A 26,205-nucleotide genomic window follows, 5' to 3' on the forward strand; every position below is an offset into this window, starting at 1 on the left:
CATTATCAGCAAACAGGGCGGTTGGTGTAGTGGTTAACATTTCTGCCTTCCAAGCAGGAGACATGGGTTCGATTCCCGTACCGCTCATTTTTCATTTATATTTTTTTTTTTTTTTTTTTGGAACTGTATACGCACAGATCAAAAGATCGTTTGTTTACATTTATAGAACCGTGTTATAAATTGCTACTTACCATCACAATATAAATATACTATTCAGTAGGCTAACGCATCCTGTTTCTGATACTATGACTTCTATGAAGCCGACAGTCAAATCTGTGAGCACCCTCAACAGCGTTCAGCAATTAAAGGATGCTATGGGACACATATTTCAAGACTCTCAAATATCATTGATGAGCCACAGAAAATTGGTCATCGTCATGAAAAATATATTTAAAAGAGCTATTGATTTAGGCTATCATGAGTATTTCGGCTTAATATTCACTAAATTTGTCAATAAAATTCTTGCATTAAAGAAAGGTGAACAAGTTGGAGATAGAGTTGTCAAATTCATAGCACTGTTCGTGAGGACCCTAAATAGCGATGAATTAGAGCGCAAGGCAAAAGAAGACAAACTAGATCAAAACGAAGAATATGCAGATGATGATGAAGAGGATTCGACTACGGATTTGTTTTTGAAATACCTTATTAACCATTTATTGATGGGTATAGAATCGAAAGATAAAAATGTCAGATTTAGGGTAGTTCAGTTGTTAGCGTATTTGGTGAATCAGATTTTGGAAATAGATTACGATACGTATAGGGTCCTATATACCTCTTTGAGTAGAAGACTAAACGACAAAGAGCCAATGGTGAGAATTCAAGCAATAATTTCTTTAGCTAAATTTCAAGTTTATGATATGGACACTGAAGATGATGAAGAACAAGGCCATGAAGAAGAGCCACTTATCTCAAAGCATCAAATTGAGAAGATGCTCGTGTCCGCCATAAAAAATGATGAGAGTGCAGAAGTACGAAGAGCTTCCTTGATAAACCTCACACGAACAAAAGAAAACATACCATTTTTATTAGAAAGAGCAAGAGATTCAAATTCAATCAACCGTAGGTTGGTTTATTCACGAATAATGAAAGAACTAGGAGATTTCAGACGTTTGGATTTTCACTTTAGGGAAAGCTTATTAAAATGGGGCCTAAATGATAGAGATGTATCTGTACAAAAGGCAGCCGTGAGAATGTTAACTGAAGATTGGTTTAATACTGTTGAAGGTGATCTATTAAAGCTTATAAGTGAATTGCACCCCACGGAAAGCGAATCCGCCTCGGATGCTATGATATCGTTTTTCGATGCCAAACCTGAGAAGATAGGTGACGTTAAAATTAATGAAATTGATTGGAATAACCTAGTACCAGAAGAAGCATTTTTATTAAGCACATTTTACTCATATTGCAACCGTAATAATATCTATGATGCCATAGAAGCCAACTTCCCGGAATCTGTTGACTTGTCTGAAACGTTACGAAAACAACTAGAACTCAGAACCAGCTTTTTAAGGAATAACGTCGATACCTTGGCAAAGCATGATGCATTCAAGCAAGCAGTTCAGGAAATAGAGAATGAAGCGTTCCCTCTCCAAACAGAGATGTTCAAAGTGAAATACGAGATGGACCATAACTTTAGAAACTTTCAAAAGGCAGAAAGTACTTTAGAGAATTTAAACTATCAAATAACGCTTTACAAAAAAAGGATTAAAGACTTAAGCAGTGGAATTGAGGTAAGGCAAACTCTCAAAAAGGGATCGGACCGCGAACTAACAGAGGAAGAATTTTTTTTGTCTTTGGCTCCAAGAGATCTCAGGAGTTACATAAAAGAAAATGAAGAAGATATAAAATCATTGAATGATTCTATTGAGAATTTTGAAACTAATATTTTTAGATCCCAGCAAAGATTTACCGAATTAGAGGAGAAATTCGCTATTATTTCTAATAAACGAGATGCAGAGATGAGTCGCTTTAATTCAAAAAATAAGGAATATTTGCCGTTCAAAAGTGAATTGAAAAATATTGAATTTATAGTTGAACAATTGTTACTTATAGCAAAGGACTATGATTTCAGTGATGAAATTGGTAGACGGAAAATGTTGCAAGTCATTCGGATAAGTCTCATGGATGACAATTTGAACGATAGACTCACAGAACTCACATTGAAAGTCTTAAGAAAAATATCAATTAGTGAAAGAGACTTTACGACGATGTGTACTGAAATTATAAATGATCTTAGAGATTCCTTTGATAATGAAGATGACTCCTTTCATTCAGCGATTTCTGGTTTTGACAATGATGAACAGCCAGACGAATTTATTGATTCAAATACAAGTAAAAAGAGAAAAGTTGATGTAGCCCCGCCTCCAAATGAAGTTATCGTGCAGTGCCTTATAATAGCACAGCATGCTTTGGAATTAGCAGAGGAGCCCTTGGAACATAATTTATCATTAAGTTCGTTGAGATTCAGTTTAATAAACTTCGCAATTCAGCAAATGGATAACGTGACAATTTACACTCTTGGCTTGAAGTGTCTTGGCCTCTTCACTTTGCTCGATCGCGACTCTGTCTTCGATTCAATCCAGCTTTTTAACCTCAAGTTACGGGACGGCACTGAGGAGGTCAGGGTAATTGCAGTGAAGGCAATGGTTGACATTCTATCAACGTATGGACCATCAGTGATTAAGGAAAAGATGCTAATTTATTCCTTAGCTCGAAACTTTCATAAGAATTTAAATCAGTTTGACATGCCAAAGCTACAGTGCATAGTAGCGGAAGGAGTTTGTAAGCTCTTTTTAGCTGATATTTTTTCTGACTCATTACGATCTGATGACGAAGGTTTTGAATCTACGAAGCAGTTATTTGAATCTTTGATACTTAGTTATTTCCATCCATTGACAGCCAAGAATCCAGAGTTGAGACAAATTTTAGCTTTCTGTATTCCTGTTTATGCATTCAGTCATGTCAATCACCAAGTTCGGTTGGGTACAATTACCGGCGATTGTGTCTTTCGTATGTTCTTGGAAGATGGAGATTTTATGAGGTACGAAAATAAGCTTGCTCCTAATACTCTCATACAGCAATTAATAAATTGGTGTGATCCTAGGAACTTGGTTAATGTACCTTTGGAGGAGGTCCATAGTCTGCCTTCTCATGTGCTTCAGGCAATATCTTTGTTACAAGCCGTAGAACAGGAAACTCCAAAGAATGTCAAAAAAGCCATTATCAACAACCTTTCTAAATTTGCCATTTATGAAGAGTTAAGCTCGAAGGTGTTAGAAGGATTGTTAACTAGTCTTACAGATACAAAAAGTTGTTTCGAGGCTAATACAAATAACTCAGAATTTAATTTAGATAAAACTACCATCAGAAATTTTAACAACTTTCACGACAATGTACGCAGCTGCTATGAAAAATCTGTGGCTAGAGAGTTGAAAGAAGCCAGTGAAAAAGGCAGTAGATCGGTTTCGGCTAACGCCTCATCAACATCGCTACTCAATGTGAAAGACAAAGCATCTGAAACCAATGATGTTGATATGGCTAGCGAAAGGGAAGCAGCCTTGAATGACGTACCTGGGTCTGCTACTGATAGAGAAACAAGTTTCACAGACAAAAATCAGTCGAGTTCAGTCTCTGCAAACTCAAGCCAACAAAATATAGATAATACGCTACGCAATATTGACAAAATGTTAGCGGAAGAGGATGACGTGGAATATGATATTTCTATGAGTGATTAATCAAAAAGTCAGGTTCATGACTGGGATTCTTCTCTTTTTGTAACCTCGATTGCACTTCATAAGTCTTGAGAATTTATACTAGTCTATACGAGCGTAGATAACGAAAATTAAACGACGGGAACGACGAAAAATTTAATGTAAACACTATACGAAGGGCCGCGTAACAATAATAATTATGCTACTGAAAATTTAGATTTAAAACCAGGAGTTTCGTCGCCCTTTTGTAAAGAGAAAATAGAAGAGCATAAACAAAAAAGATTCAACATCTTAACAAAATGCCTTCTGTCGAGTTAGCCGAGAAAAATCATGAAAGAGACTCCAACTTCACCAAAGCCCTTCACGGAGATTCTTACCAGAAGACTGGATTGTCCGCCTTGATTGCCAAGTCAAAGGACGCATCCAAAATTGCCAGTGAAGGATATTTTAAACACTGGGATGGAGGTGTTACCGAGAAAGATGAAAAGAAGAGATTAAAGGATTACTCTCAGTTGACCCACCATTACTACAATTTGGTTACAGATTTTTATGAGTATGGTTGGGGTTCTTCATTTCACTTTTCTCGTTACTATAAGGGCGAGGCCTTTAGACAAGGAATTGCTAGACATGAACACTATTTGGCTTACAAAATGCAAATTCAAGAGAATATGAAGGTTTTGGATGTTGGTTGCGGTGTTGGTGGTCCAGGAAGAGAAATTTGCAGATTTACCGACTGTGAGATTGTTGGATTAAATAATAACGACTACCAGATTGAAAGAGCTAACCATTATGCTAAGAAAAATAATCTCGATCATAAATTGTCTTATGTGAAAGGTGACTTCATGCAAATGGATTTCGAACCAGAGACTTTTGACGCTGTATACTCTATCGAAGCAACAGTGCATGCACCAGTATTAGAAGGTGTCTATTCTGAAATTTACAAAGTTTTGAAGCCAGGTGGAGTTTTTGGTGTTTATGAGTGGGTCATGACCGATGCTTATGATGAATCTAATCCTGAGCACCGCAAGATCGCTTATGGTATCGAAGTCGGCGACGGTATCCCTAAGATGTATAAAAGAGAGGTTGCGGAGCAAGCTTTGAAGAATGTTGGATTTGAAGTAGAATATCAGAATGACTTGGCTGATAACAACGATGATATCCCATGGTACTATCCGTTGGCTGGTGACTTAAAGTATTGTCAATCTCTTGGTGACTATTACACTGTATTCAGAACCTCCGCTATTGGAAGAAAGATAACCACAGAAGCTGTCGGTCTTTTGGAAACCCTTCGTATAGCTCCTAAGGGCTCTAAACAAGTTACCGTTGCTTTGGAAGATGCAGCAGTCAATTTGGTTGAAGGTGGTCGCAGGAAGTTGTTCACTCCTATGATGCTTTTTGTTGTGAGAAAGCCCTTACATGCTAAAAATAACTGATTTATTTGCATACCTCTATTCTTTTTGTTATATCATTTCTGAGCCTTTTAAAGAAATATATGACAATTAAATGTGATCTTTTCTTGCAGATGATTTCAGCTAAGTGTATAGATAGCTTGTTTAGGATTCTTTTAGTTGTAATACCATAGATCTAATATAAAAATGTCTTGATATCTTTGCTCGTAATAGGTTAGCTGCAAAATGTCTTTGACCAGATTGCGCTGTAATTTCGAAAACGTGCGAAATTATACTTCATAGCAATTGTCATGTTGAGCAAGATATCTTTACATGAATTCAAATCAATTATAGTTAAGATATCCAATGACATTGACAAATCCCAACTTAGAAGGATATAATATCGTTCGAAATTTCTGGAATTTATATTACAATCCTTCCAAAGGTACTTTCATAGCGCCCAAGAAATGCAGTGGATGCTATAACAATGATAAATTTGTTATATGGGCAGTTTCAGTAGCTGCGCAAGCTGTGGTCGATGGGTCGCGTATTTATCCAAAGGAATTGGGCCCATTAGTGCCCAAGGCAATTGAAATCTTTCAAAAGTACAAAAATAACCATATCAAAGGCTATTCTGCAGCAGAAAACCCAGGTAATGATAAAGATATATACTACGACGATGATGCCCAAGTTGCGAGTGCAATGTTGACAGCTTATGAAACGACTCAGAATAAGAAATATTTGGACCAGGGACGTGAGTTGGTTAGATTTTTAATGGGTGGATGGAATGCAGACTCGAAAGCAAAGACAAAAGGTGGAATGTGCTGGAATTTGAACAACCATTACTTAAATTCATGTACTACGGGAATGACGGCCAAGGCTTGCTTACAGATAGCAAGACTAATACCTTCAGAAGCCAAGGTTTATATAGACTTCGCTGTAAAATGTATTGATTGGCAAATTAAAGTGTTACAGGATCCGGGTGATAAATTAATTAAAGACGGTGTTCAGGACACTTCCACAAGCCCAAATGATACAAAGTGGACTTATAACCTTGGCGTTACATTGTCTTCAGCAAGTAGATTGTATGATTTAACAAAGGATTCAAAATGGAAGAATATAGCGACTGATCTTGCCGAAGCAGGTATTAATCGTAATGTTTTTTTCTATGATCGTGATTACAGCAATGATAAAAGATATTGGAGAGACTCATCATACTTTGTTCAGTTGTTAATCGAGGGATTAGCTGATTATTTGCTATTCGTTGGAAAAGATGCCCCTGGGGACTTGCCCAAAAGGATTGACGAGGAGATTAAGAGGCATCTTGTTATGTTCTACGAATATATGAGAGATCCCAAAGATGGTCTTTATTTACAAAGCTTTGAGCCTCATCTCACTTACCGAAATGTTTATGACGAGAAGTATAAGAAAACATTTGGAGAGAGGAAAGGATGGTCATTGAAAAAAGAGGACAAAGACGGAGAGAACCCACAGAAATGTTTAATGGGGTGCGGTGCTGCTGCAAGGGTCTTCTTTCAAGGTGCCAGAGCTGTCCCAAAAATAGAATAGATACAGAGCTGAGAATGAATATGCGATTCTATCTGTTTCGATAGAATGCTGTTTTTTCTTCTTTTAATTTACTTGTTTTTACTTTCTTTAATTAATGCCATAAGCTATTCATTTTGTCTATGTATGCTAAACTAAAAATGCAATTTAAATTCTCAACTTTGGCAAATCGTATGCTGGTGACGATGAAATAGGGAATTGGGGCCTTTCTATGACAATAATTTCTGAACTACTCAATAAGTCAACTTTTAAAATGTACTTGTATTTTTGAGTGAGCCAATATGGTCTTTTCTCATCATCGCTTGCTTCCTCTTCATTGTCTTGTATTTGTCTTCTCAACTTATCAACATGGCTCTGCTTCAAGGATAATTCTAAAATTTCTGCATTTTCTTCTTCCTCATCAGCTTCTCCGTCAAAATCTACATCTTCGTTATCAATAATAGTTAAACTATCCCTTTTTCTTTTCTTCGAAGACAAATTTTGAAAGCTTTTGTTGATTGGAATATTAGTAGATAAGTCAAAAAACGATATCCAATTTGTACCGTATATCCAAACTCTATTGTTGAGTACTATGATGCCTTCCGGCTTTTCTTCTAACGACAAAAACAGTTTGGGCAAAAACTCACTGTTTCTCTTCGACCAAGGAGTTAAAAGAGAGTTTTTCAAATCCTGCTTTATAAAGAATTCGTAAAGTTTATTATCTTCTGAAAGGACCAAGATTTTGTCGTTCTCTGAATAATGAATTAAATGAGGGCATGTCGAAAGTCTGGTTAACGGGAAAACTGAACCATCAGCGAGAGAAATGACTTCTACTGTTCCATTGAATCGTGATATGGTTATCGTGGTTTCATCAGGAGAAATGGTCAAATTGTTGATATTATTGGCATAAGGAATAAACGATTTCTTTTCAGATGATAGCTCTATCTTGTTTTTAAATAAGACATGATTTTCTTCAATTTTGAAAGTGTAAAAGTCTTCATTTGATGTAAGAACCATCAACTGATTATCGGAAAATAATTTAACCTTCTTAGCACCGTCAATAGAGGAATTGAATTCATCATCTCTTATTTTTGAAACTTGAAGCTTCAGTTCATTCTTTTCTTTCAAGTGGAAGATTTTAACACTAGACAATGTTGCCACCGCTAAACAATTACCACTTCTATTGATATCAACAGATGTAATATTATCATCGTCCTTCAATGTCAACTTTGAAATAAGACGATGCTTTCCATCGCTTAGCTTCCAAATTTTGACAGTTTGATCTTGCCAGAGAACAATAATTCTCTTGCTTTTGTTTACCAAAATATTAGACTTTTGTTGGGGAACTATTATTTTTCTGTATTTTCCGTCCTGAAAGTTGAGTAGCGATTGGATCACAATTGATTTCTCAACGCCACCACTGATTAAAAAATTATAACTCTTACTCTCATAAATAGCCATCGATCTTACATCATTAGAATGCAATAATCTTGAGAAATTATGTATCCATTTTGATCCTTTCAAGTTCTGGATCAAAGAAAACTGATGAATCTTTCTATCAACTCCGGCTGAAAAGATTCTTTCCTCATTTAAATCACTAACCAAGCTTAACACATCGGCTTCATGGACTTTGAAACTTTGAGTCAAAGTATAATAATTGATATCCCAGAACTTTACTGATCCCGTAGAATCTCCACTTACAATCTGTCTTCTTTTTGGAAGGACGGTAATCGACCACACTAGAGTACTTTCCGATTTGGATTTATCGACTCTCATGGTGCCTAGTATCCTGCCTTTTGTCTCTCCATTTGCAGACCAGCACCTTATTCTAGCATCTGAACATCCTCCTACTATCTGTTCATTTCCAAACCATTTCGCACTCAAGACTCTGGAATCTTGTCTTTGGCAAATGTGTTCGTGCTCTAGTGATCCATATCCTCCAGATATATCAACTATCACGACAGACCCATCATCGCATCCCACACATAATTTATCTGCACTTTCATTTACATCTATAGTCCATATAACTCCAGCGTTGCAGTCATAATTTGCAATAGGTTCACATGTACTCAAGTCCCACTCAGTTATATACGTTGATCCACCAATCGAAAATAATCTAGGGAAGCCATCGTTTCCATGAGCCCAACACAATCCCTCAATAGACCTTCCTCGTGATCCAGGAAGTGTCAACTCATGCACCCAATTGAATTTAGGATTCCAGATTTCAATATCTCCATTACTTCTACCCACAGCTAATCGAAGATCACTTGTTTTTATTTGTTCCAAGGAAGACTTTTTTGAAAAGGATACGGCAGTAATAGTGTGTGGGCTATAATCCACAAACCTACAACGATGTATGTCCATTTTATGATAATACAAGTCGATTTTTTAATGATTCAAGTTGCACCTATATTTTGGAACTCATCTCGAAATTTTTCAAGGTCTAACCTAAACTCATCTTAATTACAATACCTGCACACAAGAGGAAGCAAAATGGCATATATCGTTAGAACCTATACAGTTACCAGATTATACAAACGAAGTAAAAAGGCTAGTGAAGAATAGTAGTTGATACGGATAAAGCAGCCATGCTCTTTTCATCAGCTATCAGACACATTCAGATATTACAAATTGTGGAGGAATTATAACATTATACAAACCCAACAAAGCGGTTCAAAAGGTTCAAAATCCTTATGAACCATTTGTTATCGCGAGTATTCAATGTCATGTTGATCACTAGATCTCTTTTCAGTTTAGTATGTTGGTTTCCTGGCTGAACTACAAAAGTTCTTCTCACCACCACATTTTTCTTAAGTACCCAGAGAATGAACAAAAGAGCAAGTAAGCTAAATGAAAAACTCTTGATCATTCTTAAACCATTCAAGCCTATGAATTTCAATACATTTATCATGCGACGTTGCAATCTTTCTTTCGTGTTAGGCAAATCCTCTGAGCTGTTTTCTGATTCACCTTCGCGTCTTCTTTCAGGGTTATACAAATACTCTTTAGAAAGTTTATTGATGATTAGATTAATTTCACCTTGCCAAGTTTTGAAATCCTCCAAAGAGGCAATATTACCAGGCGTCAATTGAGGAGGTACCGAATGAGATGCACCTTGTATTGGGAGCCTATTCTCGTCGACGGGTAATGAATATGTAGAACCAGGTCCTAGACCCGCTCTTTGGAGGTAATTCTTTTGCTGGTCTCGCTGCTGCTGTACGTAATCATTAATGGATAGTGTATTTCGCCTGGAGTGTGAATATATTTTCTGCAAATTATTCCTGTATTGTTGATTCGAGATACTGGGAGTCATCGTTGAATATCTGTCCGATTGAGCAGCAGAAAACAGAGGCGAATGACTCGGCAATGGGAGATGGCTCTCTTCTTCGCCTTCTTCTGTAGAGGGAAGTGGTAAATCTTTGATCTGATCCCATAAGTACTCAAGCTCGCTAAGTAATTCCCTCGCTTCTAAAGTACCATTAGCATAAACTTTCATTGTATCTATTAAGTAAGAGATATATCTTCTCTTTGCTTCAGTCTTCGTAAGTCCCTCTTCTCTTTTCCATGCGTCCCATTTCTTTTTGGCTCCTTCATCTTCCAAAGTGAATCCAATGGGCCTCTGCATAACGCCATCGACATCACCTTCTGTTGCTTGCTTATACAATCCATAAAGCCTTATTCTGTTCTCCGCTGGTGGACGTGGTAGAGACCCATAGTTGGACCGAGATGAAAGGGCTCTGATAGTTGTGATTGCCTTGACAAATACACGATCTATAGAAAGTTAGCAATATATCTTTTTAAATTGCTGAAGAGGCTTTATTTGGACTCGAGTCCTCACTTCTACAATCCCTCTTCATTAATACTAGTCAAAAGCCTTCAATTGAAAGATGAAATACGTACCAATTGAGTCATACATCGTCTCTTTTTAATTCGTGAATAAACGTTTATGTTCAACCAACAGCTTTCGATCGTATATGGCTAAGTTATTGTATACTTGACTGAAATCTCCCTTTAAAACTTTACTCTTTTGGACGATACAGATAGCTAGATTCGACAGAACAACTACCTTTTAATTATCTTCTTTTGACACGCCTATGAATTTTAGCTAATCTGATGTTGTTGTGGAATTAAACCCGACTCCACTATTGTGGTGATAATCATCCTGTGAGATCAGATTTATCACGTGATGTTTGGATTTGACTACAATCCTTCAAGTATTTACAAGTTTCCGATAATAGAGTAAAGAAATAGAGCAAAAAGAGTCATGAAATAGAAGATTTGATATTTCAAAGAGTGAAAATGTGAGATGGTGAAATGGACCTACCACATTCATGAAGTAGAATGCAATGGTGAGTAGTCAACTAACCTTTGTTCTAGTTTGCTCCAAAATAGGAACCAAATACGACACGGCCATAGGTATTCCCATAGTCCATTTGGCACCAGAGTGTTGGCAAACATTCAAAATGTATCGGTTTATGTAGAATTTCTGGGAGAATTTCTAAACCCTACAGGGATGAAATTAAATTTTCCGACGAATGGAGTGAATAAAATATTAAGCCCTATTAACCACTTTTGTACATAGTTTAATTTTCTGGAACATCTATTTCACCATCATTGATGGCTTCGATAATATCGTGGGGGTTCTTACCTTCAACACGGCAACCAACAGACTGAGCAGTTCCCAAGATCTCCTTGGTAACAGAAGCCAAGTTCTTACCGAATGATTTTTCTTTCATTTGTCTGGCGATTTCATAGATTTGATCTAATGGAATGTTACCTGAGTGCTTAACGTTCTTTTCCTTCTTTCTGTCTCTTGGTGGCTCTTTCAAAGCAGTGATAACTAATGACGAAGCAGATGGCACAACAGATGCAGTTGCTTGTCTGTTTTGAATCCTCAACTGAACAGTGACCTTGATACCCTTGAAGTCCTTTGTGGCCTTGGCAATATCTTCACCAACCTTCTTTGGCGATAAACCTAATGGACCAATCTTTGGTGCCAATGCTGATGAGGCTCCAATTTCACCTCCGACAGCTCTCAAGTAGATGAACTTAACTTCCGTAGGATCGAATTTTGGTGGCATCTTGTTCGGTTTATACTATAATTGTAATTACTTCCACTGGGATTATCGTTACAACAAGTTCCTTTAACTTGTAAGTATAGTATTGAGACTGAAATTTTTTTTTTCGCTCTAGTTTAGAAGAATCCAGGTTACACAAATAGACCGAACAAAAAAGCTTTCGTTATGTACTATATAAAATCGTATCACGTGTATTCTATCTATTATGAGGACGGTGCCCTGATCGAGGCAACATCAAAAAGCCAGTAGATAAATGATTCAGCATACAACAATATTCACAAATAAGATACCGTTCAAAATTATGTTACAGTCAATTGTTATTATTATGAGTTGGTGCTTCACCAGTTTGCCATTATGTAAACTTTTAGAGCGTCCCTCCTGGAATATCCTCGACTATTCTTGAGTTTTCGTATAAGTTGGAGTCATCCTCCATAGAAGGATCTGTAGCGAGTTGACGAAGCATTATGGCCGGGTGCTTCCCAAGCTCCTGAAGTTCCTTGAAAATGATCACCGGACGCTCTGCCAATTTCAATATTCTTTCTTTGTTACCGTAACATATCACAAGCACATATTTGGACCAGTCATTGCGAGGGATACGATGGCGTTTCATTGCCTGTTGAAGTATCTTGAGACAAGAGTCATCTGAAGATGCTCTCAATTGCTTCAATGGCTCCGTGCTTCCTCCCGTTGTTGAAGACAGTTGTGGCTGTGATACGTTGTGAGTATTAGACAAAGAGCCAAGCGGACGCAATGTGTGCCCTGTAGGAATATTTGCGGATTTAGACTCTACTAGTCGGGGTCTATTAAGGGTTCTTGATGATGAACTTGCCGACATTGTTCCCCTTTGACCAAGTGAGTCTCCTCTTGGTCTGTTACCAGCTCCCAGGGAACCTGTAACTGCTTGCTGTACTAGCATTCCAGAACCCATTGATAAAAACGTGCCTGAAGATGATCTGTTGGAAAAAGTTGGACTAGGAATGGTAGTATTCCCATTGGAAGCTGATGTACTTGATGAAGCTATAGTGTTACTTCGTCCCAAATTTGACTTACCTGAGCCACCTGATAAGTGTGGATCACTAATGGGTGCATCATCACTCGATTCCATCAAATTATGTGCAAGAAAAGAGAAAGTTGGCGATTCTACAGCATTCACTTTCGACCCTGGATCAAGTGTGGGCGTAGGCAAAGGTTTTGACTCCTTCAATTGCTTTATGACTGGTATCAAGTCGGTTTTTAATTTATTAAAATTATCGTTCAATCTCTTCATATCTTGATGCTGGGTTGGAGAAATGGGAGAGGGTTCGTTCGACATCCTCTGTTGTACAACATCACCAAGCTTCTTGATCATATCCTTCATCAAAATAGTCGCTAGCTTCAAAGATTCCACATTCACATAGTTATTATTAATGTTGACGTTATGCAATTGGTATTCAATATCATGTAGCGAAGAAGGTGATCTCGTTTGATAATGAGTCTCAATGAGTTCCGAAATCCCTTTTTTCAACTGAAGTCTCGTACTTAGACTCCCAATACCAATTTCTTTGAGATGCTCTGTAGTTAAAAATGGTAATTGGGAGCCTTCTATATTATGGTCCAAAAAGTACACACTTGAGTGTTTCTCATCTTCAGGTAATATTGAACTGACGAAGCTAGACACTTGTGCTGGATCCCATCTCAAAAAAGTGTCATTGGAAAGATTAGAACTCATTTCACCTTATCCCATCTATTTTTCCGTTATTTCTATAATGCTCCTAGGTACTTCGTTTAAATAAAGATTATAGTCACTATAGATATGTCCCGATCAAATCTGGTCTATTTTTGTATCTCCTCTGTACAGGACAGACAATAATTTAATTTTCCTGATGAAGTCGCTGCAACTCTTAGCTAACTATAAGGGAACAACAAGGAGTAGAATAACGTATAACGTATAACAATAGCAAAGTGTTCAATATAAGGAACAATTGAATCATGTCTTATCCTTTAGCTAGTCCTCAAAGCGGGCGAGTTCATGAATATGGTCACAATTTGACAGCATTCGAGTTTGAAACAAATCCAGAGGAGGCTGCGCCGAATGTCTTACTATTCGTCGCTGGTTTAACCAACGGATTGATGAATGTGCCATACTTAGTTCCTCTATCCAAGAAGATTTCAGCAATTGATTCAAAATACGGGAAATGGGTTTTGGTCCAAGCATTGATCAGCTCGTCGTACGAGGGATTTGGAACTTCATCCTTAAAAAAAGATGCTAATGAATTGAGTACCTTGGTGAAGTATTTGAGATCAGAAACTGGAGGCAAAAGGAAAAAAGTGGTTCTTATGGGTCATTCGACAGGATGCCAAGATACCATGCAATATTTGACTAAGAAGTCATACGAAGGGAGCTTCGAAAGCGCAATGGTGCTCAACGGAGGTATTTTACAAGCTCCAGTCTCTGACTCAGAGGCAGCGGCTGCTTTTCTGGGGGACTCTTTGCAAGAGATTTTGAAAGAAGTTTACGATGATTATATTTCAAAAGGAAAGCAAGATCACATTTTACCTGAAAAGTTTAGAAAATATAGTCTTGGAGCTCCTATCACGGCATACAGGTTATACTCATTGCTCAGTACAAGAGGGGATGATGATTATTTTTCATCCTACCTTACACAAGAAGATTTCAAGAGCTCGTTTGGAAAGGTGAACGTGCCGCTTTTAGTACTCTATGGGTCAAAGGATGAAACTGTCCCTGATTTCGTTGATAGAGAGAAACTTGTAAAGCTGTGGCAAAACGCAACTAGTAAGCAATATTGGTCTCCTCTTTCGAAGGTTTTGAAAGGAGCCACGCATAACGTTGGTCCAGGATCTGATAAAGATACATTATCGGATTTGACAAATACCGTAGCACTGTTTATTGAAAGTCTTTAAATATATCTATTTAATCATATTCATCCTCCACTTTATAGCCTTTAAGGAGTTCTACAAGACTGTCATAATATTGCTTGACACTAATGTCGTCTGTTAAAAAGTCGTAGGTCTTTTCTTCCGAGGATTTCAGTTTCCTGAAGAATTTCCAAATTCCTCTTTTCTCTTCCTCCAAGGATAAAGTTTTGAAGTCAGGTAAAGTGGTTTTATCGGCGGGACTCAATCTAGCCAATAGATATCTAGACTGTGAATGATTGGTCTGAGACAAAATTATCTTAGGATACGGTCTCTTCAGTTGTAATAATACATCAAATATAAAGTCCAATGGCTCTTTGATACATTCGTCATGATTCTTAATCAACTCTTCGTTATTTGAATTATGAAGAGGGAGCTTATTTTGTTCATCACTAATATAATGAATGACGATATGAAAGAAACAATCCATGACCAAAAATGTCTTTGAAGGTAGATCTAAACATTTTGAATCCAAAGAAATGGCTTCAGCTTTACCTTTAGAAAGCTTAAAAAGATCTGGCTTTATAACTTTGATTGCATAATCGCATTTTAACCTTGAATACCTGAGGTGATTATAAGCCGTCTCATCGGGACTTGAATTGAATATCCTCACCAAATGAGGGTTTTTGCGTAAGTTATAGACGAGTCCCGGAAGCAATTTGCAGTATCCATTCAATTCGTAGATGTTCCGCTGGTTCAAATAAGGATTGGATGATTTCTCTGCATCCGATGTAACAGATAAACCACCGAAATAGTATAACAACTTGAGCAATGTTTGATCAGTAGTCTTAACAAGACCATCAAAGTTTTCAAACCCCAAAGATGTATCAATTCTATTTATTAATATTTTTGCTAAAATAACTGTCCATGCATTTTGGTCAAAACTGGCCAATAATTCTTGCTCCTTAACAACAGTACTCTTCGAATTAATTAATCTCGACGACCCATCTGACATCTTCACAGTATTTGCAACTAATACTGCCAAAGTAGTCGACCGCGATATTGTAGTCACTCGCAACTTCCATACTTTTTTAGTATAGTCCCAGTATTTCAATATGAATTGAAAATATATTTCCAGTGGTCCGCTGGAGGTTAAGTCACTGGACGAACGCTCGGTATCTATTTCAAAAAAGAGTGAGATAGTATCCTGAGACTTTATTGAATTAAACTGCCATTGGTTTGTAAAATAACGCTTGGATAAAGCTGAGTCAAATTTTGTTAAGTTGTCGCTGATCTTTTCCTGAAAGGCTTCAGCAGAAGAATAAGATGGAGGTAATGGATAACCTCCTGAGATGAATTTGGAGAACTTTGCGCTGTTTGACGTCAAAATTTTAAGTTTTGCACCCACGCCACCCAAAGTTAAAGAATCTAACAAAGATGGTTGAAATTGAAGAGAAGAAAACGAATCGAATAAACTGATAGTACCCATAGTATTTTGAGGCAACGCTTTCATTTCATAAACTCCAACCTGATCTAAAGAACCTGCAAATAAATCAATTGACCATTTCGGAGATCCTTCGTTCACAGGAAAATTACTGGCCTTTTTTGACGTACTTGAGCTAATTGCTACCGCCGTATCGAATGACTGACCATTTGCTATGTGGGATAAGGTCTCATAAAATTTCAGGGCCATGGCAAAGTTTTTGGCACTCAAGTCAGCAATATCATTATGCGACCTCATGGTTGATTTATTATCGAGAACTAGACCTGGATGAGTCGTACAGGGCCCACTCGAGAAAAGTAGCACCTTTCCCATAAGGTATCTATATGATGATCTCGATAGTAAAACACTTGCCACGTATTGAGATAAGCCAGTTGAGCGCAAAGGTTTATATGAATTTGTAGGCTTGGATCTCAAACTTTGAAGATAATTTATAATATCCCGCTTGCTCAGGTCTGTTAACTGAACGAAATAGTTCATCTTCACCACCAGGCTCTCTTTCCATAACCCACTTATTTTGACATCTAAACCGAGTTTATTGGATATTTTAGTAAGCGCTAATTCACTAAATATCGTCTTGTAGTCGAACTTCTCAGAATTGGTTAAGTCTTCCTCTAGATCTTGGTCGATAATCTCATTTTTGCTAAATGTTACAGGAGGACCAGCATAGATTCTGTGAACACTGACATGTTCGTCAAAAGACATTATTCCAACTAGCGAACCGCTAGGTATGTTATCGATAGATTCAACTAAATGTTTAATTAAGCTTGCAAAAGAGTCTTGAGTATCTTCAATGTGCTCATATAAATCGATGACAAACATGAAAACATAAGGGAAATCTTCCTCTAGCTTATCCGATATACTTTCGGGAAGATTGTACTCTATAGTAGATGAATTTTGACGTAGCTCCATTGGCCATTCGTCCGCTGATGCCTTCGGTTGAGGAACCTCATAATCTTTTGGTAAAAACGTTCGTTTATTACAAAAGGGGCACCACCACATCATATTGGCTCTATCTAGCTTAATATGAGGATTAATATGACAGCCACAAGTAGCACATACTAGTGCAGGTTTACTTGTCTCCTCGATCTGTAGGTTTTGATTAGATCTCTGGTGTAGGGGGGTGTAAAGACATCCTATGGGAGTTGAAAGTTGAGAAGCCTCTAGCCTGGTTGAAGGCAATAAGTTCCAGTTAAATCGAACGCCATCCAATTCCTCACTTTTTGAAAAGTCTCTAGACATTTCTCTTGAAGTCAAGTCTTTTTTTAAAAATTACAACAAAACTATTTTCTTTATCTACAGATCTTAAAATCACTTAGATTCGAGATATGAGACTTCGTCTATCAATTCTCGGAATATGCCGATTGCAAAATTTTGATTCTGACTGCCAGGATTTTTCATTTCTTCTTTCTCAACATACACTAGTATACAAAATCAGAGTAGAGCACAATAGTGAAGCAATATCATTTACTCTATAGAGGTATAGACTGAATATTTCTTTGTTATAGGTTTACTACACAACTTATCTCTTTAAAGATTTAAAGTCAAATGTGGTCTCGTGCTTGTAGTTAGTCACAAACGCACAGTTGCCCATATCAAGCTTCTGAGGCTCAGCTTCAGGTCTTATATCAAAGTCAAAAATGTCCATGGGTATTCCTATTGTGGTACAAGCATTCGGGACGTCTACAATTCCTGCGACATGTCCTTCAATAGGAGCACTAGAGAGGAGTAAGTAGATCTGATAGTCATTATATCCATAACGCCTCAAGTATTCCACTGCTCGAATACAAGCCTGCCTGTAAGCAGTTGTTGCGCAAAGGAATTCTTGGCCTCCTTCTTCGTTTACTGAAAATCCTTCGAATGTCAAGTATCTCGAGGGACCATAGTGATTTTGAACGTCTCCTGGGACATATATTGGCGACTGGAGCAGTAATTTCTCAATTCCATTCTTAATAAGCGATGTTTGGATTGTTATAACCCCAGGCATTTCTATTGCCCCGCAAAATGAAATCTCACCATCACCTTGAGAAAAGTGCAAATCCCCAATAGAAAACTTCGCTCCAGGAACATACACGGGAAAATAACATTTTGAACCTCTAGATAAATTCTTTATGTCACAGTTCCCTCCATTTTCTGGCCTTCCTGGAATAGTTCGAGCTCCCTCTTTAGCAATTTTTTCTAACAACTCTCCCGTCGCCTTACCACCATGAGCGTTGACTGATTCTGGCAAATTGGCTACCGACGTGAAGTGTTGGTGTTGAATCTCATCTTTCAATTTTCCTTCCCTCAAGTTCCATTCCTTAAGAACATCACTTGACGGAGCTGTTCCCATGATACCAGGGTGTATAAGGCCTGTAAATTTAACATGTGGAATATGCCTTGATGTTGCATGAATACCTTCAAAGTCAAATATAGCTTTAGCACACTCTGGATAAAACTTATCCAAAAATCCACCTCCATTTGACCTGTGAAATATGCCACAGTAACCCCATGGATGTCTTTCCAATGGCTGGACGTCCTTAATTTCAACCACTAAACAGTCCCCAGGCTCCGCACCTTGAATATTAAATGGACCTGAAAGATAATGAATTCTGGTCAAGTCGACATTTAACAAGTCATCTGCCGAGTCGTTATTGCCAATTTGGTTTCCTGTCCAGTCTAAACACTCGATTTTGACTGTCTCTCCAGGAACGATTGTCTCTGTAAAAGGAACTTCAGGATGCCACCTATTGTGTACTTGTGGTTGCAAGTCACCCGGTGTCGATAAATCAATTTTTGTGACTGTTCTTATTGGATTGAGAGGCATAGTGATCTTAAATTGCTTGTAATAGCTTATTGCAAGAGTTAATTAAGGAGGCATGTAATTTCGCTCACTATTATCAAATGTTGAAGAGATAAGAATGTCCTCGCTTGTCTAATCGGAAACCGGTGACCGACTGCGTTATCGCACCGTAAAAAATAGCCGCTTTCAAATAACAATAAGCTCTCAAAAAGAGTAATTAGTCCTCTCCTTCTGCTTTAACTGGTTACAAATCCACACTAAATGGCCCAACGTAGTAAATATTTAGGGAGATACTGAAATAGAATAGTGTGAACGAAGGAAAATGGGTGCAATTTAAATTTAAAACATACATTTTTTAAAAAAAAAGAGCTCTTCTTTGAGTGTTTGCCAGTATACAAACATAGTTTTACTTCAAATCGGGATGTTAAAGCATAATTAAAGGAGAAAAGAAGTGTAAGACATTATTGTATGAACAAGACCTATCATTGGCCCTTTCTAATAATGATATGCAGACCACATTCGATTGACCAAGTATGTTGTGTATTTTTCACTGTTTTTTGCTCCATAATAATCTCGAATTTATAGTCACATTTTATAAGGATGTTTCTCGACTACTTTCATACGTTAATACTCTCTTTTCATCTCTATTGAAAAATAGCTCTCTAGAAGCTATGTAAATCTCTCATAGAGATGCTATACATGCAGGATGTTGCAATATGCGTAGCACAAACTTTCCAAGTTGTAATCTTCTTTATCTCTACTCAAATTCACCCGTATGTTTAATGTATAAAATAGGAAATGAGCGAAATGATTCATCATTAATGGCTCCTTCTTCAGTTAAATAATTAAGCTCACAGAAAGGATTTGCGATTGTGACTTGAAGTTGGGAGAAGAGAAGAGTAACGATATATACTTAAAGGAAAGCGAGATGATGTAACAACATGCGCCGTATGATGTCTTAACCGAGAACTATTTCCAACTCACAGATGCTTTCTTTGCATAAAAGGGTACTTCAGTCTTATGGTAATGCGGTGATTCCCTTAATTTCGCTAAAGGAGTAGTGAATTATTCTATAGCTCCATATACAATTTTTTGTTAAAAGAAAATATTAGGAAAGCAACACAATTGAATAAGACTAAGGACTCAAGCGAATGGTCATTATAACGCTCAAAGATTCATACTGGTTGTTTTGCAGAATTGATACTTGAATAAATCGCAAGCTCTGTAAAAAATATCGATCTCTACAGAAATTATGCTACAGATTAGATTATAGAACTATGCTTAAATAAGTTCAAAGTAATCTCATCCGATATAGTGTAACGGCTAGCACGGTTCGCTTTCACCGAGCAGACCCGGGTTCGACTCCCGGTATCGGAATTTTTTTGTTTTTTTTATTTGTAAGAAATAATACGTATCAAAGGTTCATTTTTTTCCTTTTATGTTGTATGAAAAGCTTGAGGAACTCTTGGGAGCTCTTGGTGAACTCTCATTAAACTCAGCTCAATATGGACCATCCTTAAAGAAAAAGAACTATTGTCTGCAAAAAATCACGTGATTCGATGCTCTTCTCTTATTTTTTTTTTAATAACTTTGTAGACTTCTCTATCGGTCTAAATCTACTTATAATTATTGGAAACTATGGCACAACAACAGTCGAAGAGAATCAAACGAAGCAAAACTCAGAACAAAACAAGAAGTGTAGACTCAGAAGTATTTTCGGATTCTGCTGCAAGAAATCAGTTAGCATCAAAACCCAAACTTACTGAAAAATCAAAAGTAAGAAAGTCATCAAAGTCAGCCATTAAAAAGCAACAGGCTAAGGTCAGATTGTACGGAGCAAAGAATGGAAGTAAATTTTCTGAAAGTGAGTTGAAGATTCCTACCTTGAATAGAGCTATAACTCCTGGTATTAAGGGAAAGAGAGGTAAAAAAGGCAAAATATTTGTAGATGATAATGACACCTTAAAAATGAATTTACTTGTTAAATCCATCAACGATAAGTACGACGAGAAAAATGAAAGTAAGTTAGAAAAATCAAGGAGATTGGATGAAATTAGAGAATTGAAAAGACAAGAGCTTGACAGGAAAGAACAGCAAAAGAAAGATAAGTTAGAAGGTAAAAAGACTGAAGTTAGAAGTAAAGCTTCTTTGGCCAGATCTAATAGGCGAAAAAATGCAAAATCTAAAAGAATTGATGATGACAATGATGGCACACGTAAAATAAAAAAGGTATCTTTTGCATGAGGAAGAAAATATGGGGTATGCAGCGACTATAAGTTACTAAGTTACCAATTTACCAAGAGCATAAATAATTCACGTTAATACGTTACTTTATCTATATACAAATCATACATCTTGAGTCAAGTGTAGTCTAAAAATAAGCTAGTCTTCGCTTTTTGAGGTTCTCATCTCTTTTCTTCTTGAACCACCATCCATAAGCGATACCAGCAATTGAACCTCCAATATGAGCAGCGTAATCATATCTACCCCACCTCAAGAATGTTCCTGCTAAATTGTATACTACTGTGCCCAAAAATAAGATCCATGCACCACCTGGAATAGGAATAAAAAATAATGCAACTGGAGCTTTTGGGAACAAGTAAGAAAATGTCCCCACTACACTGAATATAGCTCCCGACGCACCTAGTGAAGCAACAGACATTGAAGATCTCAACAAAGTTGGAATTGCCATTGAAAAAAAGGATGCAATGACAGCAGAATTGAGATACATAATAAGAAAATTCGATGCACCGACTACGGCGCACAACGTTGTTCCAAAGGATTGAAGCACAAACATATTAACAAACAAATGAGCAAAGCTTTGATGGGAGAAGGCTGCCGTTAACAATGACCAATTTGAGTACACATCATTTTTAACAAGCAAGCCATATCTGGTTAAAACCCTCGAAAATTGGGGAACTCTCCACATGAGAAAGACAGCACCATTGATAGCAATTAAAGAATAAACTAGAACCATTGGGTTCCTTCTTAATGGAGTATTATTCACAACATAGGGTACTGCAACAGAAGTTCCAACACAAAACAAAACTGCGAACAATGCAGGGCCCTTTAATTTATTCCAGTTTGATCTCCCATAAAAGCTATTATAGTTTGACCATACATTATTTCGCCGAAATGATCTGGATTGCTGTATTATATACTTCTTATTAACGAACGTTGTTCTGCACTTGTTAAAAAAATCTGGCCCAAATGACGACTTTAATATTTGAATATTAGTAAACGAACGTTTATCAACTCTTGGAAGTGGCGAACTAGAAACTTCCCTATTCACTTTATGCAAAATTGATACATTGCTGTTGAAAAAGTATCCCTTAGGAGACCCTAAGATTCTTTTGATACCTACCCGAAGCATACTCGTTTTAGTATTCTTATGTTGATAGGTTCACTTAACTGTTAACCTATTAGATTTTCACTCTTTCCGAAATTTGATAAAAATCATGTGCCCGACCATCATTAAAATATTGACATTACTCGCTTCAGGTTTCAAAATTAAATTGTTAAAAGTGTAGAGAAGTGTCGAATACGATATGAAAACATCTATGGATATTTCTTATAGAGTTTTCTTAATATTTGATTCGACTAATCTTTTGGAACTCTATGCTCAAGAACAACACAAATTAGATTTTGCTCTTGCTTTAGGGAAGAACAAAGACGGACAGGTGAAATAAAAGAGTATACCTACGAACTAAAAGTTGAAGATCACCTATGTATCATTTCTCTCACTGTTAATTGTGTTCATTATTCCATATCTGCCTAGTAACCTGAAATATATGCTCCTGTACATACGTTTTTGTTGTCTGAAATCTGATATCGAGGTTGACAACATAAAAACTGTTTTAGCTAGACTTAAGGAAATAGCTTATTACAACGTCTTGAGGATTTTGTGAGCGCTCGTTCTTTTTCTATTTCGCCTGAGTTCAGTCAGAATGAGTGGCATTGCTTTGAAGCTCACGTCTTTGTTAGTTAGAACGGTGGCAAAGCCAATTGCAACTACATTAAAAGCTCAAGCTAAAGAGAGGGAGCTTTTCAGACAAACATGCATTCGGATAGCTCAGACGTTACATCTGACAGACCTAAAGTTACGAATGAGGCTTCTAGGAGAAAAACGTATCAAAATCCGACCCTTAAATGATAAAAAGGCAATCGAGAATGGTGCAAATTTTTTGTCGGAGTTCTTCATATTTTCAGTCGCTGGATCTCTTATATTCTATGAAAGTTACAGGAGCCGCAAGAAGGCCGCAGACCAGAGAGATGCTGTGGCTGATGATATATCTACGTTACAGGATGAAATAGAGTTCATAAAGAAGAAACTTGCTGCTATCAATGTAAAAGTCGATGATTATCATCCTCCTGAAGGCGTGAAACCGAAGTATGTTAAGATTAGCAGTAATATTGAGGAAGTGGACGCACTCAACACTGATAAAAAAGTCAGCATCACGCAGAAAGATGTCCCTAGCAAGGCTAAGCCCGAGCCTGGACAATAGAGCCCGGTGAACGCTCCAGTGTAGTAATTACAGGGCGAAACTTCTTGTAGATAGAACTTTAGAATTAAAAAATACAAACGGATCATTTAAACATGTAATCTTACAAATAAAAGCTAACGAGTAGAATAATGTAAAGGTAACACAATATAATTTACACTAAAAGATAAGTTGCACTCAGCCAAGAATAATCATTGGGAAAGCGAGCACTCATTTTTGCTTCTTTTTCTCTACCTTTAACAACAATGCCTTGTTGATGTGTGGCAAGACACCACCATAAGCAATAGTAGCCTTAATCAAGCTGTCCAACTCCTCATCTCCTCTAATGGCCAACTGCAAGTGCCTAGGAGTAATTCTCTTAACCTTCAAGTCTTTAGCAGCATTTCCTGCTAATTCTAATACCTCAGCTGTCAAATACTCTAAAACAGATGTTAAGTAAATAGCTGCCTTTGAACCAACTCTGACCTTATTCTGAGCGCTTCTCTTTAAGTATCTCTTGATTCTACCGACTGGAAACTGCAAACCTGCTCTAGCTGAATGCGAAATTGATGATTTGGCAGTCTCGGCTGACTTGCCCTTTCCTCCATGCACTTTACCTTTTCCTGACATATTGAAACACTACCTGCTATATTTATATATGTGATGGACACCAACTAACAATTGATAAACGTCAGATTCGTGCTATCTTATACTAATTTAAATATAAACAAAGAAGAAAACAAACAAAAACAATAGTGTGTAATCTTGCCGCGCTTTCTATGTATCTGAAGGCTTGTTGATAAAAGTTGGTGTGACCCGGACATAGCCGTATTTGCTTACTCCTTTGCATCATCAAAACAAATCAACTATTTATGACGCTGTAAGAACCTAAACTATCTATGAGATCCTCTACTTCAGACCTTGATTTCTGAAGCTCGGTATTTACAGAATCAAAGTGTTGAAACCCTTTAAGAAGCTTCACGAGTCGTACAATTTCATCCTCCTTTTCAAATGTTGAAGAGCCATCACGACCATTGTCGCCACTCGGCTCTGCTGCAATAGACTCTACGTTAGCGGAGATGGAATTTTGTCTATCTTTTTGCTTTTTATTTGAATCAATAATAATGGCCCCAGGGTCATGATTATGTTGTTCTCCATCTTCCTCATCCTCTTCGTCATCTTCGTCGTTAGATTCAACGATTATGTCCTTAAGAATTGTGTGCTTCGAGTCCACGTCATATTTAAAGCTGACTTTTCTTTTTGATTTCCCTGTCATAAGATTGGACTCGTTAACAACGCCTTTCAAGTGAATGTCGTTTCTTTGCTCTACATCTTTTTGAGTCGATGACGCGTAACGATCCCTAAAATTTTTAATCAAGTCATCGAGTTCATTCGAAGAGTTTGCCTCAATAGATCTTGTGATTGAATTTAATATCGGGTAGGAATGCACCCTGTAAATAAGACCATTAGATATTCCAAAATTGATAAATCTTCGTATATCGATGTTTGTCAAATATTTACGATTCAGCAAGTACCAGTCTTTGACAGTCTGACCTTGATTTAATGATCGATATAGGTAGAAAAGGGTTGCCTTTGATGGAATCAATATGGTTTCTTTTCCTGTAGTGTTCTTCGTCTTACCATTCAGCTGTAAGAATGATGGTTTAGTAAACGGTGAAACAGAATTTCCAAAGCTACTAGAATGCGGAGACCCTGACGTACCATCCCTATTTAGCAAAGGTAAATCATTCAACCCATTATTTGTATCGCCCATTATTATATAGGCCTGGCATTTTTCGGCCATCCCGTTCACTTTCAAAAAATCTCCGATAAAGTTTGTTGGCGCATAGATATTGCCGAACTGAAAGATGTCAAGTACTTCAATGCACTTATAATGCATTAGATGCTGGATGCAATGTTTCGTCAATATATAGTCAGCATCAGCTAATTCACTAATTTTCTTGACCGAATTAATCCCATCGATATACGGTAAGATCTTGATCATCGTTGGATCCCAGTTTGCATCAACTAGCAGATGAAGCTTAACTTTTGAAATAGGGACTTGGAATGCTTTAATATTTATGGGTGGAGGTAGTATCGGAAACAACTTTATGTCCACCGAATTAGCGCTATCTAAAGGAATACAACATTCGGAATAATTATTAAGGTCTTGAAAAATTTGATGTATCAATGATTCTATAGATGTCAAAGTTATTCTTTGAGTCCTATAAAGACCTGGCGTATTCATCATATGGTCATCGTTGAAGCTAATTTCAAATAGATTATTTTTTACCATAGGCGAGTTTTCTTTTCTCTTGAAGAATGAATGATCTCGTTCAAGCTTTGATAAAATGAAATTCTGTTCTTCCAAAACTCTAAACATCTTCCCCATCCTCTCTATTGCCGATTCATATGGGGTAGTATCACTGTCATAAGGAAATACAAAACAAAAGTTGAAATTGAACGAATTTCTTGAATAATCAGAGTTTTCAATATTGACAGGATAGCCCAAAACTCGGTATTTTTCTATCTTGAATGATATCAACTTATTACATAGCTGTGGTTTGGGGATAATGTAATTTTTAACAGTATCAAAGTTGAACAACGATGTAATTGAGCTACCACGATCTTTGATGCTTGATATAGATCCTTCCGGCACTTGATGAACAATCTTTGTTCCTTCCGTTGGATGAAATACGGCATAAAATATCGCCTCTATGGGGACGAATCCATCGCTTGAATTCATTTATCTCATTAGCTCTCCTGTTTTGATAACTCCCCAGAAATTACCGTTGCATTTTGTGCAAATAATATAGTATGCGTAAATAATTATTCTACATATAATAAACATTTATGAATACAGTACA

General features: G+C 37.1%; 15 protein-coding genes across 15 annotated transcripts; 6 read left to right on the plus strand and 9 right to left on the minus strand.

The window, feature by feature from the left end:
* Positions 1-245: 245 nt before the first annotated feature.
* YCG1 (condensin subunit) lies at positions 246-3,734 on the plus strand (the record flags this gene model as incomplete). Its single annotated transcript, XM_062955495.1, has 1 exon — positions 246-3,734. One exon carries the CDS (start codon positions 246-248, stop codon positions 3,732-3,734), a length of 3,489 nt encoding a protein of 1,162 aa, XP_062812092.1.
* Positions 3,735-4,009: 275 nt separating this feature from the next.
* ERG6 (sterol 24-C-methyltransferase) lies at positions 4,010-5,143 on the plus strand (the record flags this gene model as incomplete). Its single annotated transcript, XM_062955496.1, has 1 exon — positions 4,010-5,143. The coding sequence occupies one exon, from the start codon at positions 4,010-4,012 to the stop codon at positions 5,141-5,143; it is 1,134 nt and encodes a 377-aa protein (XP_062812093.1).
* Positions 5,144-5,464: 321 nt separating this feature from the next.
* On the plus strand, positions 5,465-6,667 carry PRCAT00005426001 (uncharacterized protein; the record flags this gene model as incomplete). Its single annotated transcript, XM_062955497.1, has 1 exon — positions 5,465-6,667. The coding sequence occupies one exon, from the start codon at positions 5,465-5,467 to the stop codon at positions 6,665-6,667; it is 1,203 nt and encodes a 400-aa protein (XP_062812094.1).
* Positions 6,668-6,811: 144 nt separating this feature from the next.
* UTP4 (Utp4p) lies at positions 6,812-9,007 on the minus strand (the record flags this gene model as incomplete). The annotated part of the gene is made up of 1 exon (XM_062955498.1): positions 6,812-9,007. The coding sequence occupies one exon, from the start codon at positions 9,005-9,007 to the stop codon at positions 6,812-6,814; it is 2,196 nt and encodes a 731-aa protein (XP_062812095.1).
* A 286-nt stretch (positions 9,008-9,293) lies between these two features.
* Positions 9,294-10,268, minus strand: PRCAT00005428001 (uncharacterized protein; the record flags this gene model as incomplete). The annotated part of the gene is made up of 1 exon (XM_062955500.1): positions 9,294-10,268. One exon carries the CDS (start codon positions 10,266-10,268, stop codon positions 9,294-9,296), a length of 975 nt encoding a protein of 324 aa, XP_062812096.1.
* Positions 10,269-11,226: 958 nt separating this feature from the next.
* On the minus strand, positions 11,227-11,724 carry RPL12 (60S ribosomal protein uL11; the record flags this gene model as incomplete). The annotated part of the gene is made up of 1 exon (XM_062955501.1): positions 11,227-11,724. One exon carries the CDS (start codon positions 11,722-11,724, stop codon positions 11,227-11,229), a length of 498 nt encoding a protein of 165 aa, XP_062812097.1.
* A 361-nt stretch (positions 11,725-12,085) lies between these two features.
* Positions 12,086-13,429, minus strand: STE50 (Ste50p; the record flags this gene model as incomplete). Its single annotated transcript, XM_062955502.1, has 1 exon — positions 12,086-13,429. The coding sequence occupies one exon, from the start codon at positions 13,427-13,429 to the stop codon at positions 12,086-12,088; it is 1,344 nt and encodes a 447-aa protein (XP_062812098.1).
* A 260-nt stretch (positions 13,430-13,689) lies between these two features.
* PRCAT00005431001 (uncharacterized protein) lies at positions 13,690-14,622 on the plus strand (the record flags this gene model as incomplete). Its single annotated transcript, XM_062955503.1, has 1 exon — positions 13,690-14,622. The coding sequence occupies one exon, from the start codon at positions 13,690-13,692 to the stop codon at positions 14,620-14,622; it is 933 nt and encodes a 310-aa protein (XP_062812099.1).
* A 10-nt stretch (positions 14,623-14,632) lies between these two features.
* On the minus strand, positions 14,633-17,317 carry PRCAT00005432001 (uncharacterized protein; the record flags this gene model as incomplete). The annotated part of the gene is made up of 1 exon (XM_062955504.1): positions 14,633-17,317. The coding sequence occupies one exon, from the start codon at positions 17,315-17,317 to the stop codon at positions 14,633-14,635; it is 2,685 nt and encodes an 894-aa protein (XP_062812100.1).
* Positions 17,318-17,597: 280 nt separating this feature from the next.
* Positions 17,598-18,881, minus strand: PRCAT00005433001 (uncharacterized protein; the record flags this gene model as incomplete). Its single annotated transcript, XM_062955505.1, has 1 exon — positions 17,598-18,881. The coding sequence occupies one exon, from the start codon at positions 18,879-18,881 to the stop codon at positions 17,598-17,600; it is 1,284 nt and encodes a 427-aa protein (XP_062812101.1).
* Positions 18,882-20,495: 1,614 nt separating this feature from the next.
* PRCAT00005434001 (uncharacterized protein) lies at positions 20,496-21,101 on the plus strand (the record flags this gene model as incomplete). The annotated part of the gene is made up of 1 exon (XM_062955506.1): positions 20,496-21,101. The coding sequence occupies one exon, from the start codon at positions 20,496-20,498 to the stop codon at positions 21,099-21,101; it is 606 nt and encodes a 201-aa protein (XP_062812102.1).
* A 127-nt stretch (positions 21,102-21,228) lies between these two features.
* On the minus strand, positions 21,229-22,230 carry PRCAT00005435001 (rhomboid protease; the record flags this gene model as incomplete). The annotated part of the gene is made up of 1 exon (XM_062955507.1): positions 21,229-22,230. One exon carries the CDS (start codon positions 22,228-22,230, stop codon positions 21,229-21,231), a length of 1,002 nt encoding a protein of 333 aa, XP_062812103.1.
* A 574-nt stretch (positions 22,231-22,804) lies between these two features.
* On the plus strand, positions 22,805-23,362 carry PRCAT00005436001 (uncharacterized protein; the record flags this gene model as incomplete). Its single annotated transcript, XM_062955508.1, has 1 exon — positions 22,805-23,362. The coding sequence occupies one exon, from the start codon at positions 22,805-22,807 to the stop codon at positions 23,360-23,362; it is 558 nt and encodes a 185-aa protein (XP_062812104.1).
* A 207-nt stretch (positions 23,363-23,569) lies between these two features.
* Positions 23,570-23,968, minus strand: HTA3 (histone H2AZ; the record flags this gene model as incomplete). Its single annotated transcript, XM_062955509.1, has 1 exon — positions 23,570-23,968. The coding sequence occupies one exon, from the start codon at positions 23,966-23,968 to the stop codon at positions 23,570-23,572; it is 399 nt and encodes a 132-aa protein (XP_062812105.1).
* Positions 23,969-24,200: 232 nt separating this feature from the next.
* Positions 24,201-26,084, minus strand: NPR2 (nitrogen permease regulating protein; the record flags this gene model as incomplete). Its single annotated transcript, XM_062955511.1, has 1 exon — positions 24,201-26,084. The coding sequence occupies one exon, from the start codon at positions 26,082-26,084 to the stop codon at positions 24,201-24,203; it is 1,884 nt and encodes a 627-aa protein (XP_062812106.1).
* Positions 26,085-26,205: the final 121 nt, after the last annotated feature.

Source organism: Priceomyces carsonii, assembly GCF_900007245.1.
Source record: "Priceomyces carsonii strain CBS4050 genome assembly, scaffold: Debaryomyces_carsonii_scaffold_6, whole genome shotgun sequence".
In the NCBI taxonomy this organism is placed as follows: Eukaryota; Fungi; Ascomycota; class Pichiomycetes; order Serinales; family Debaryomycetaceae; genus Priceomyces; species Priceomyces carsonii.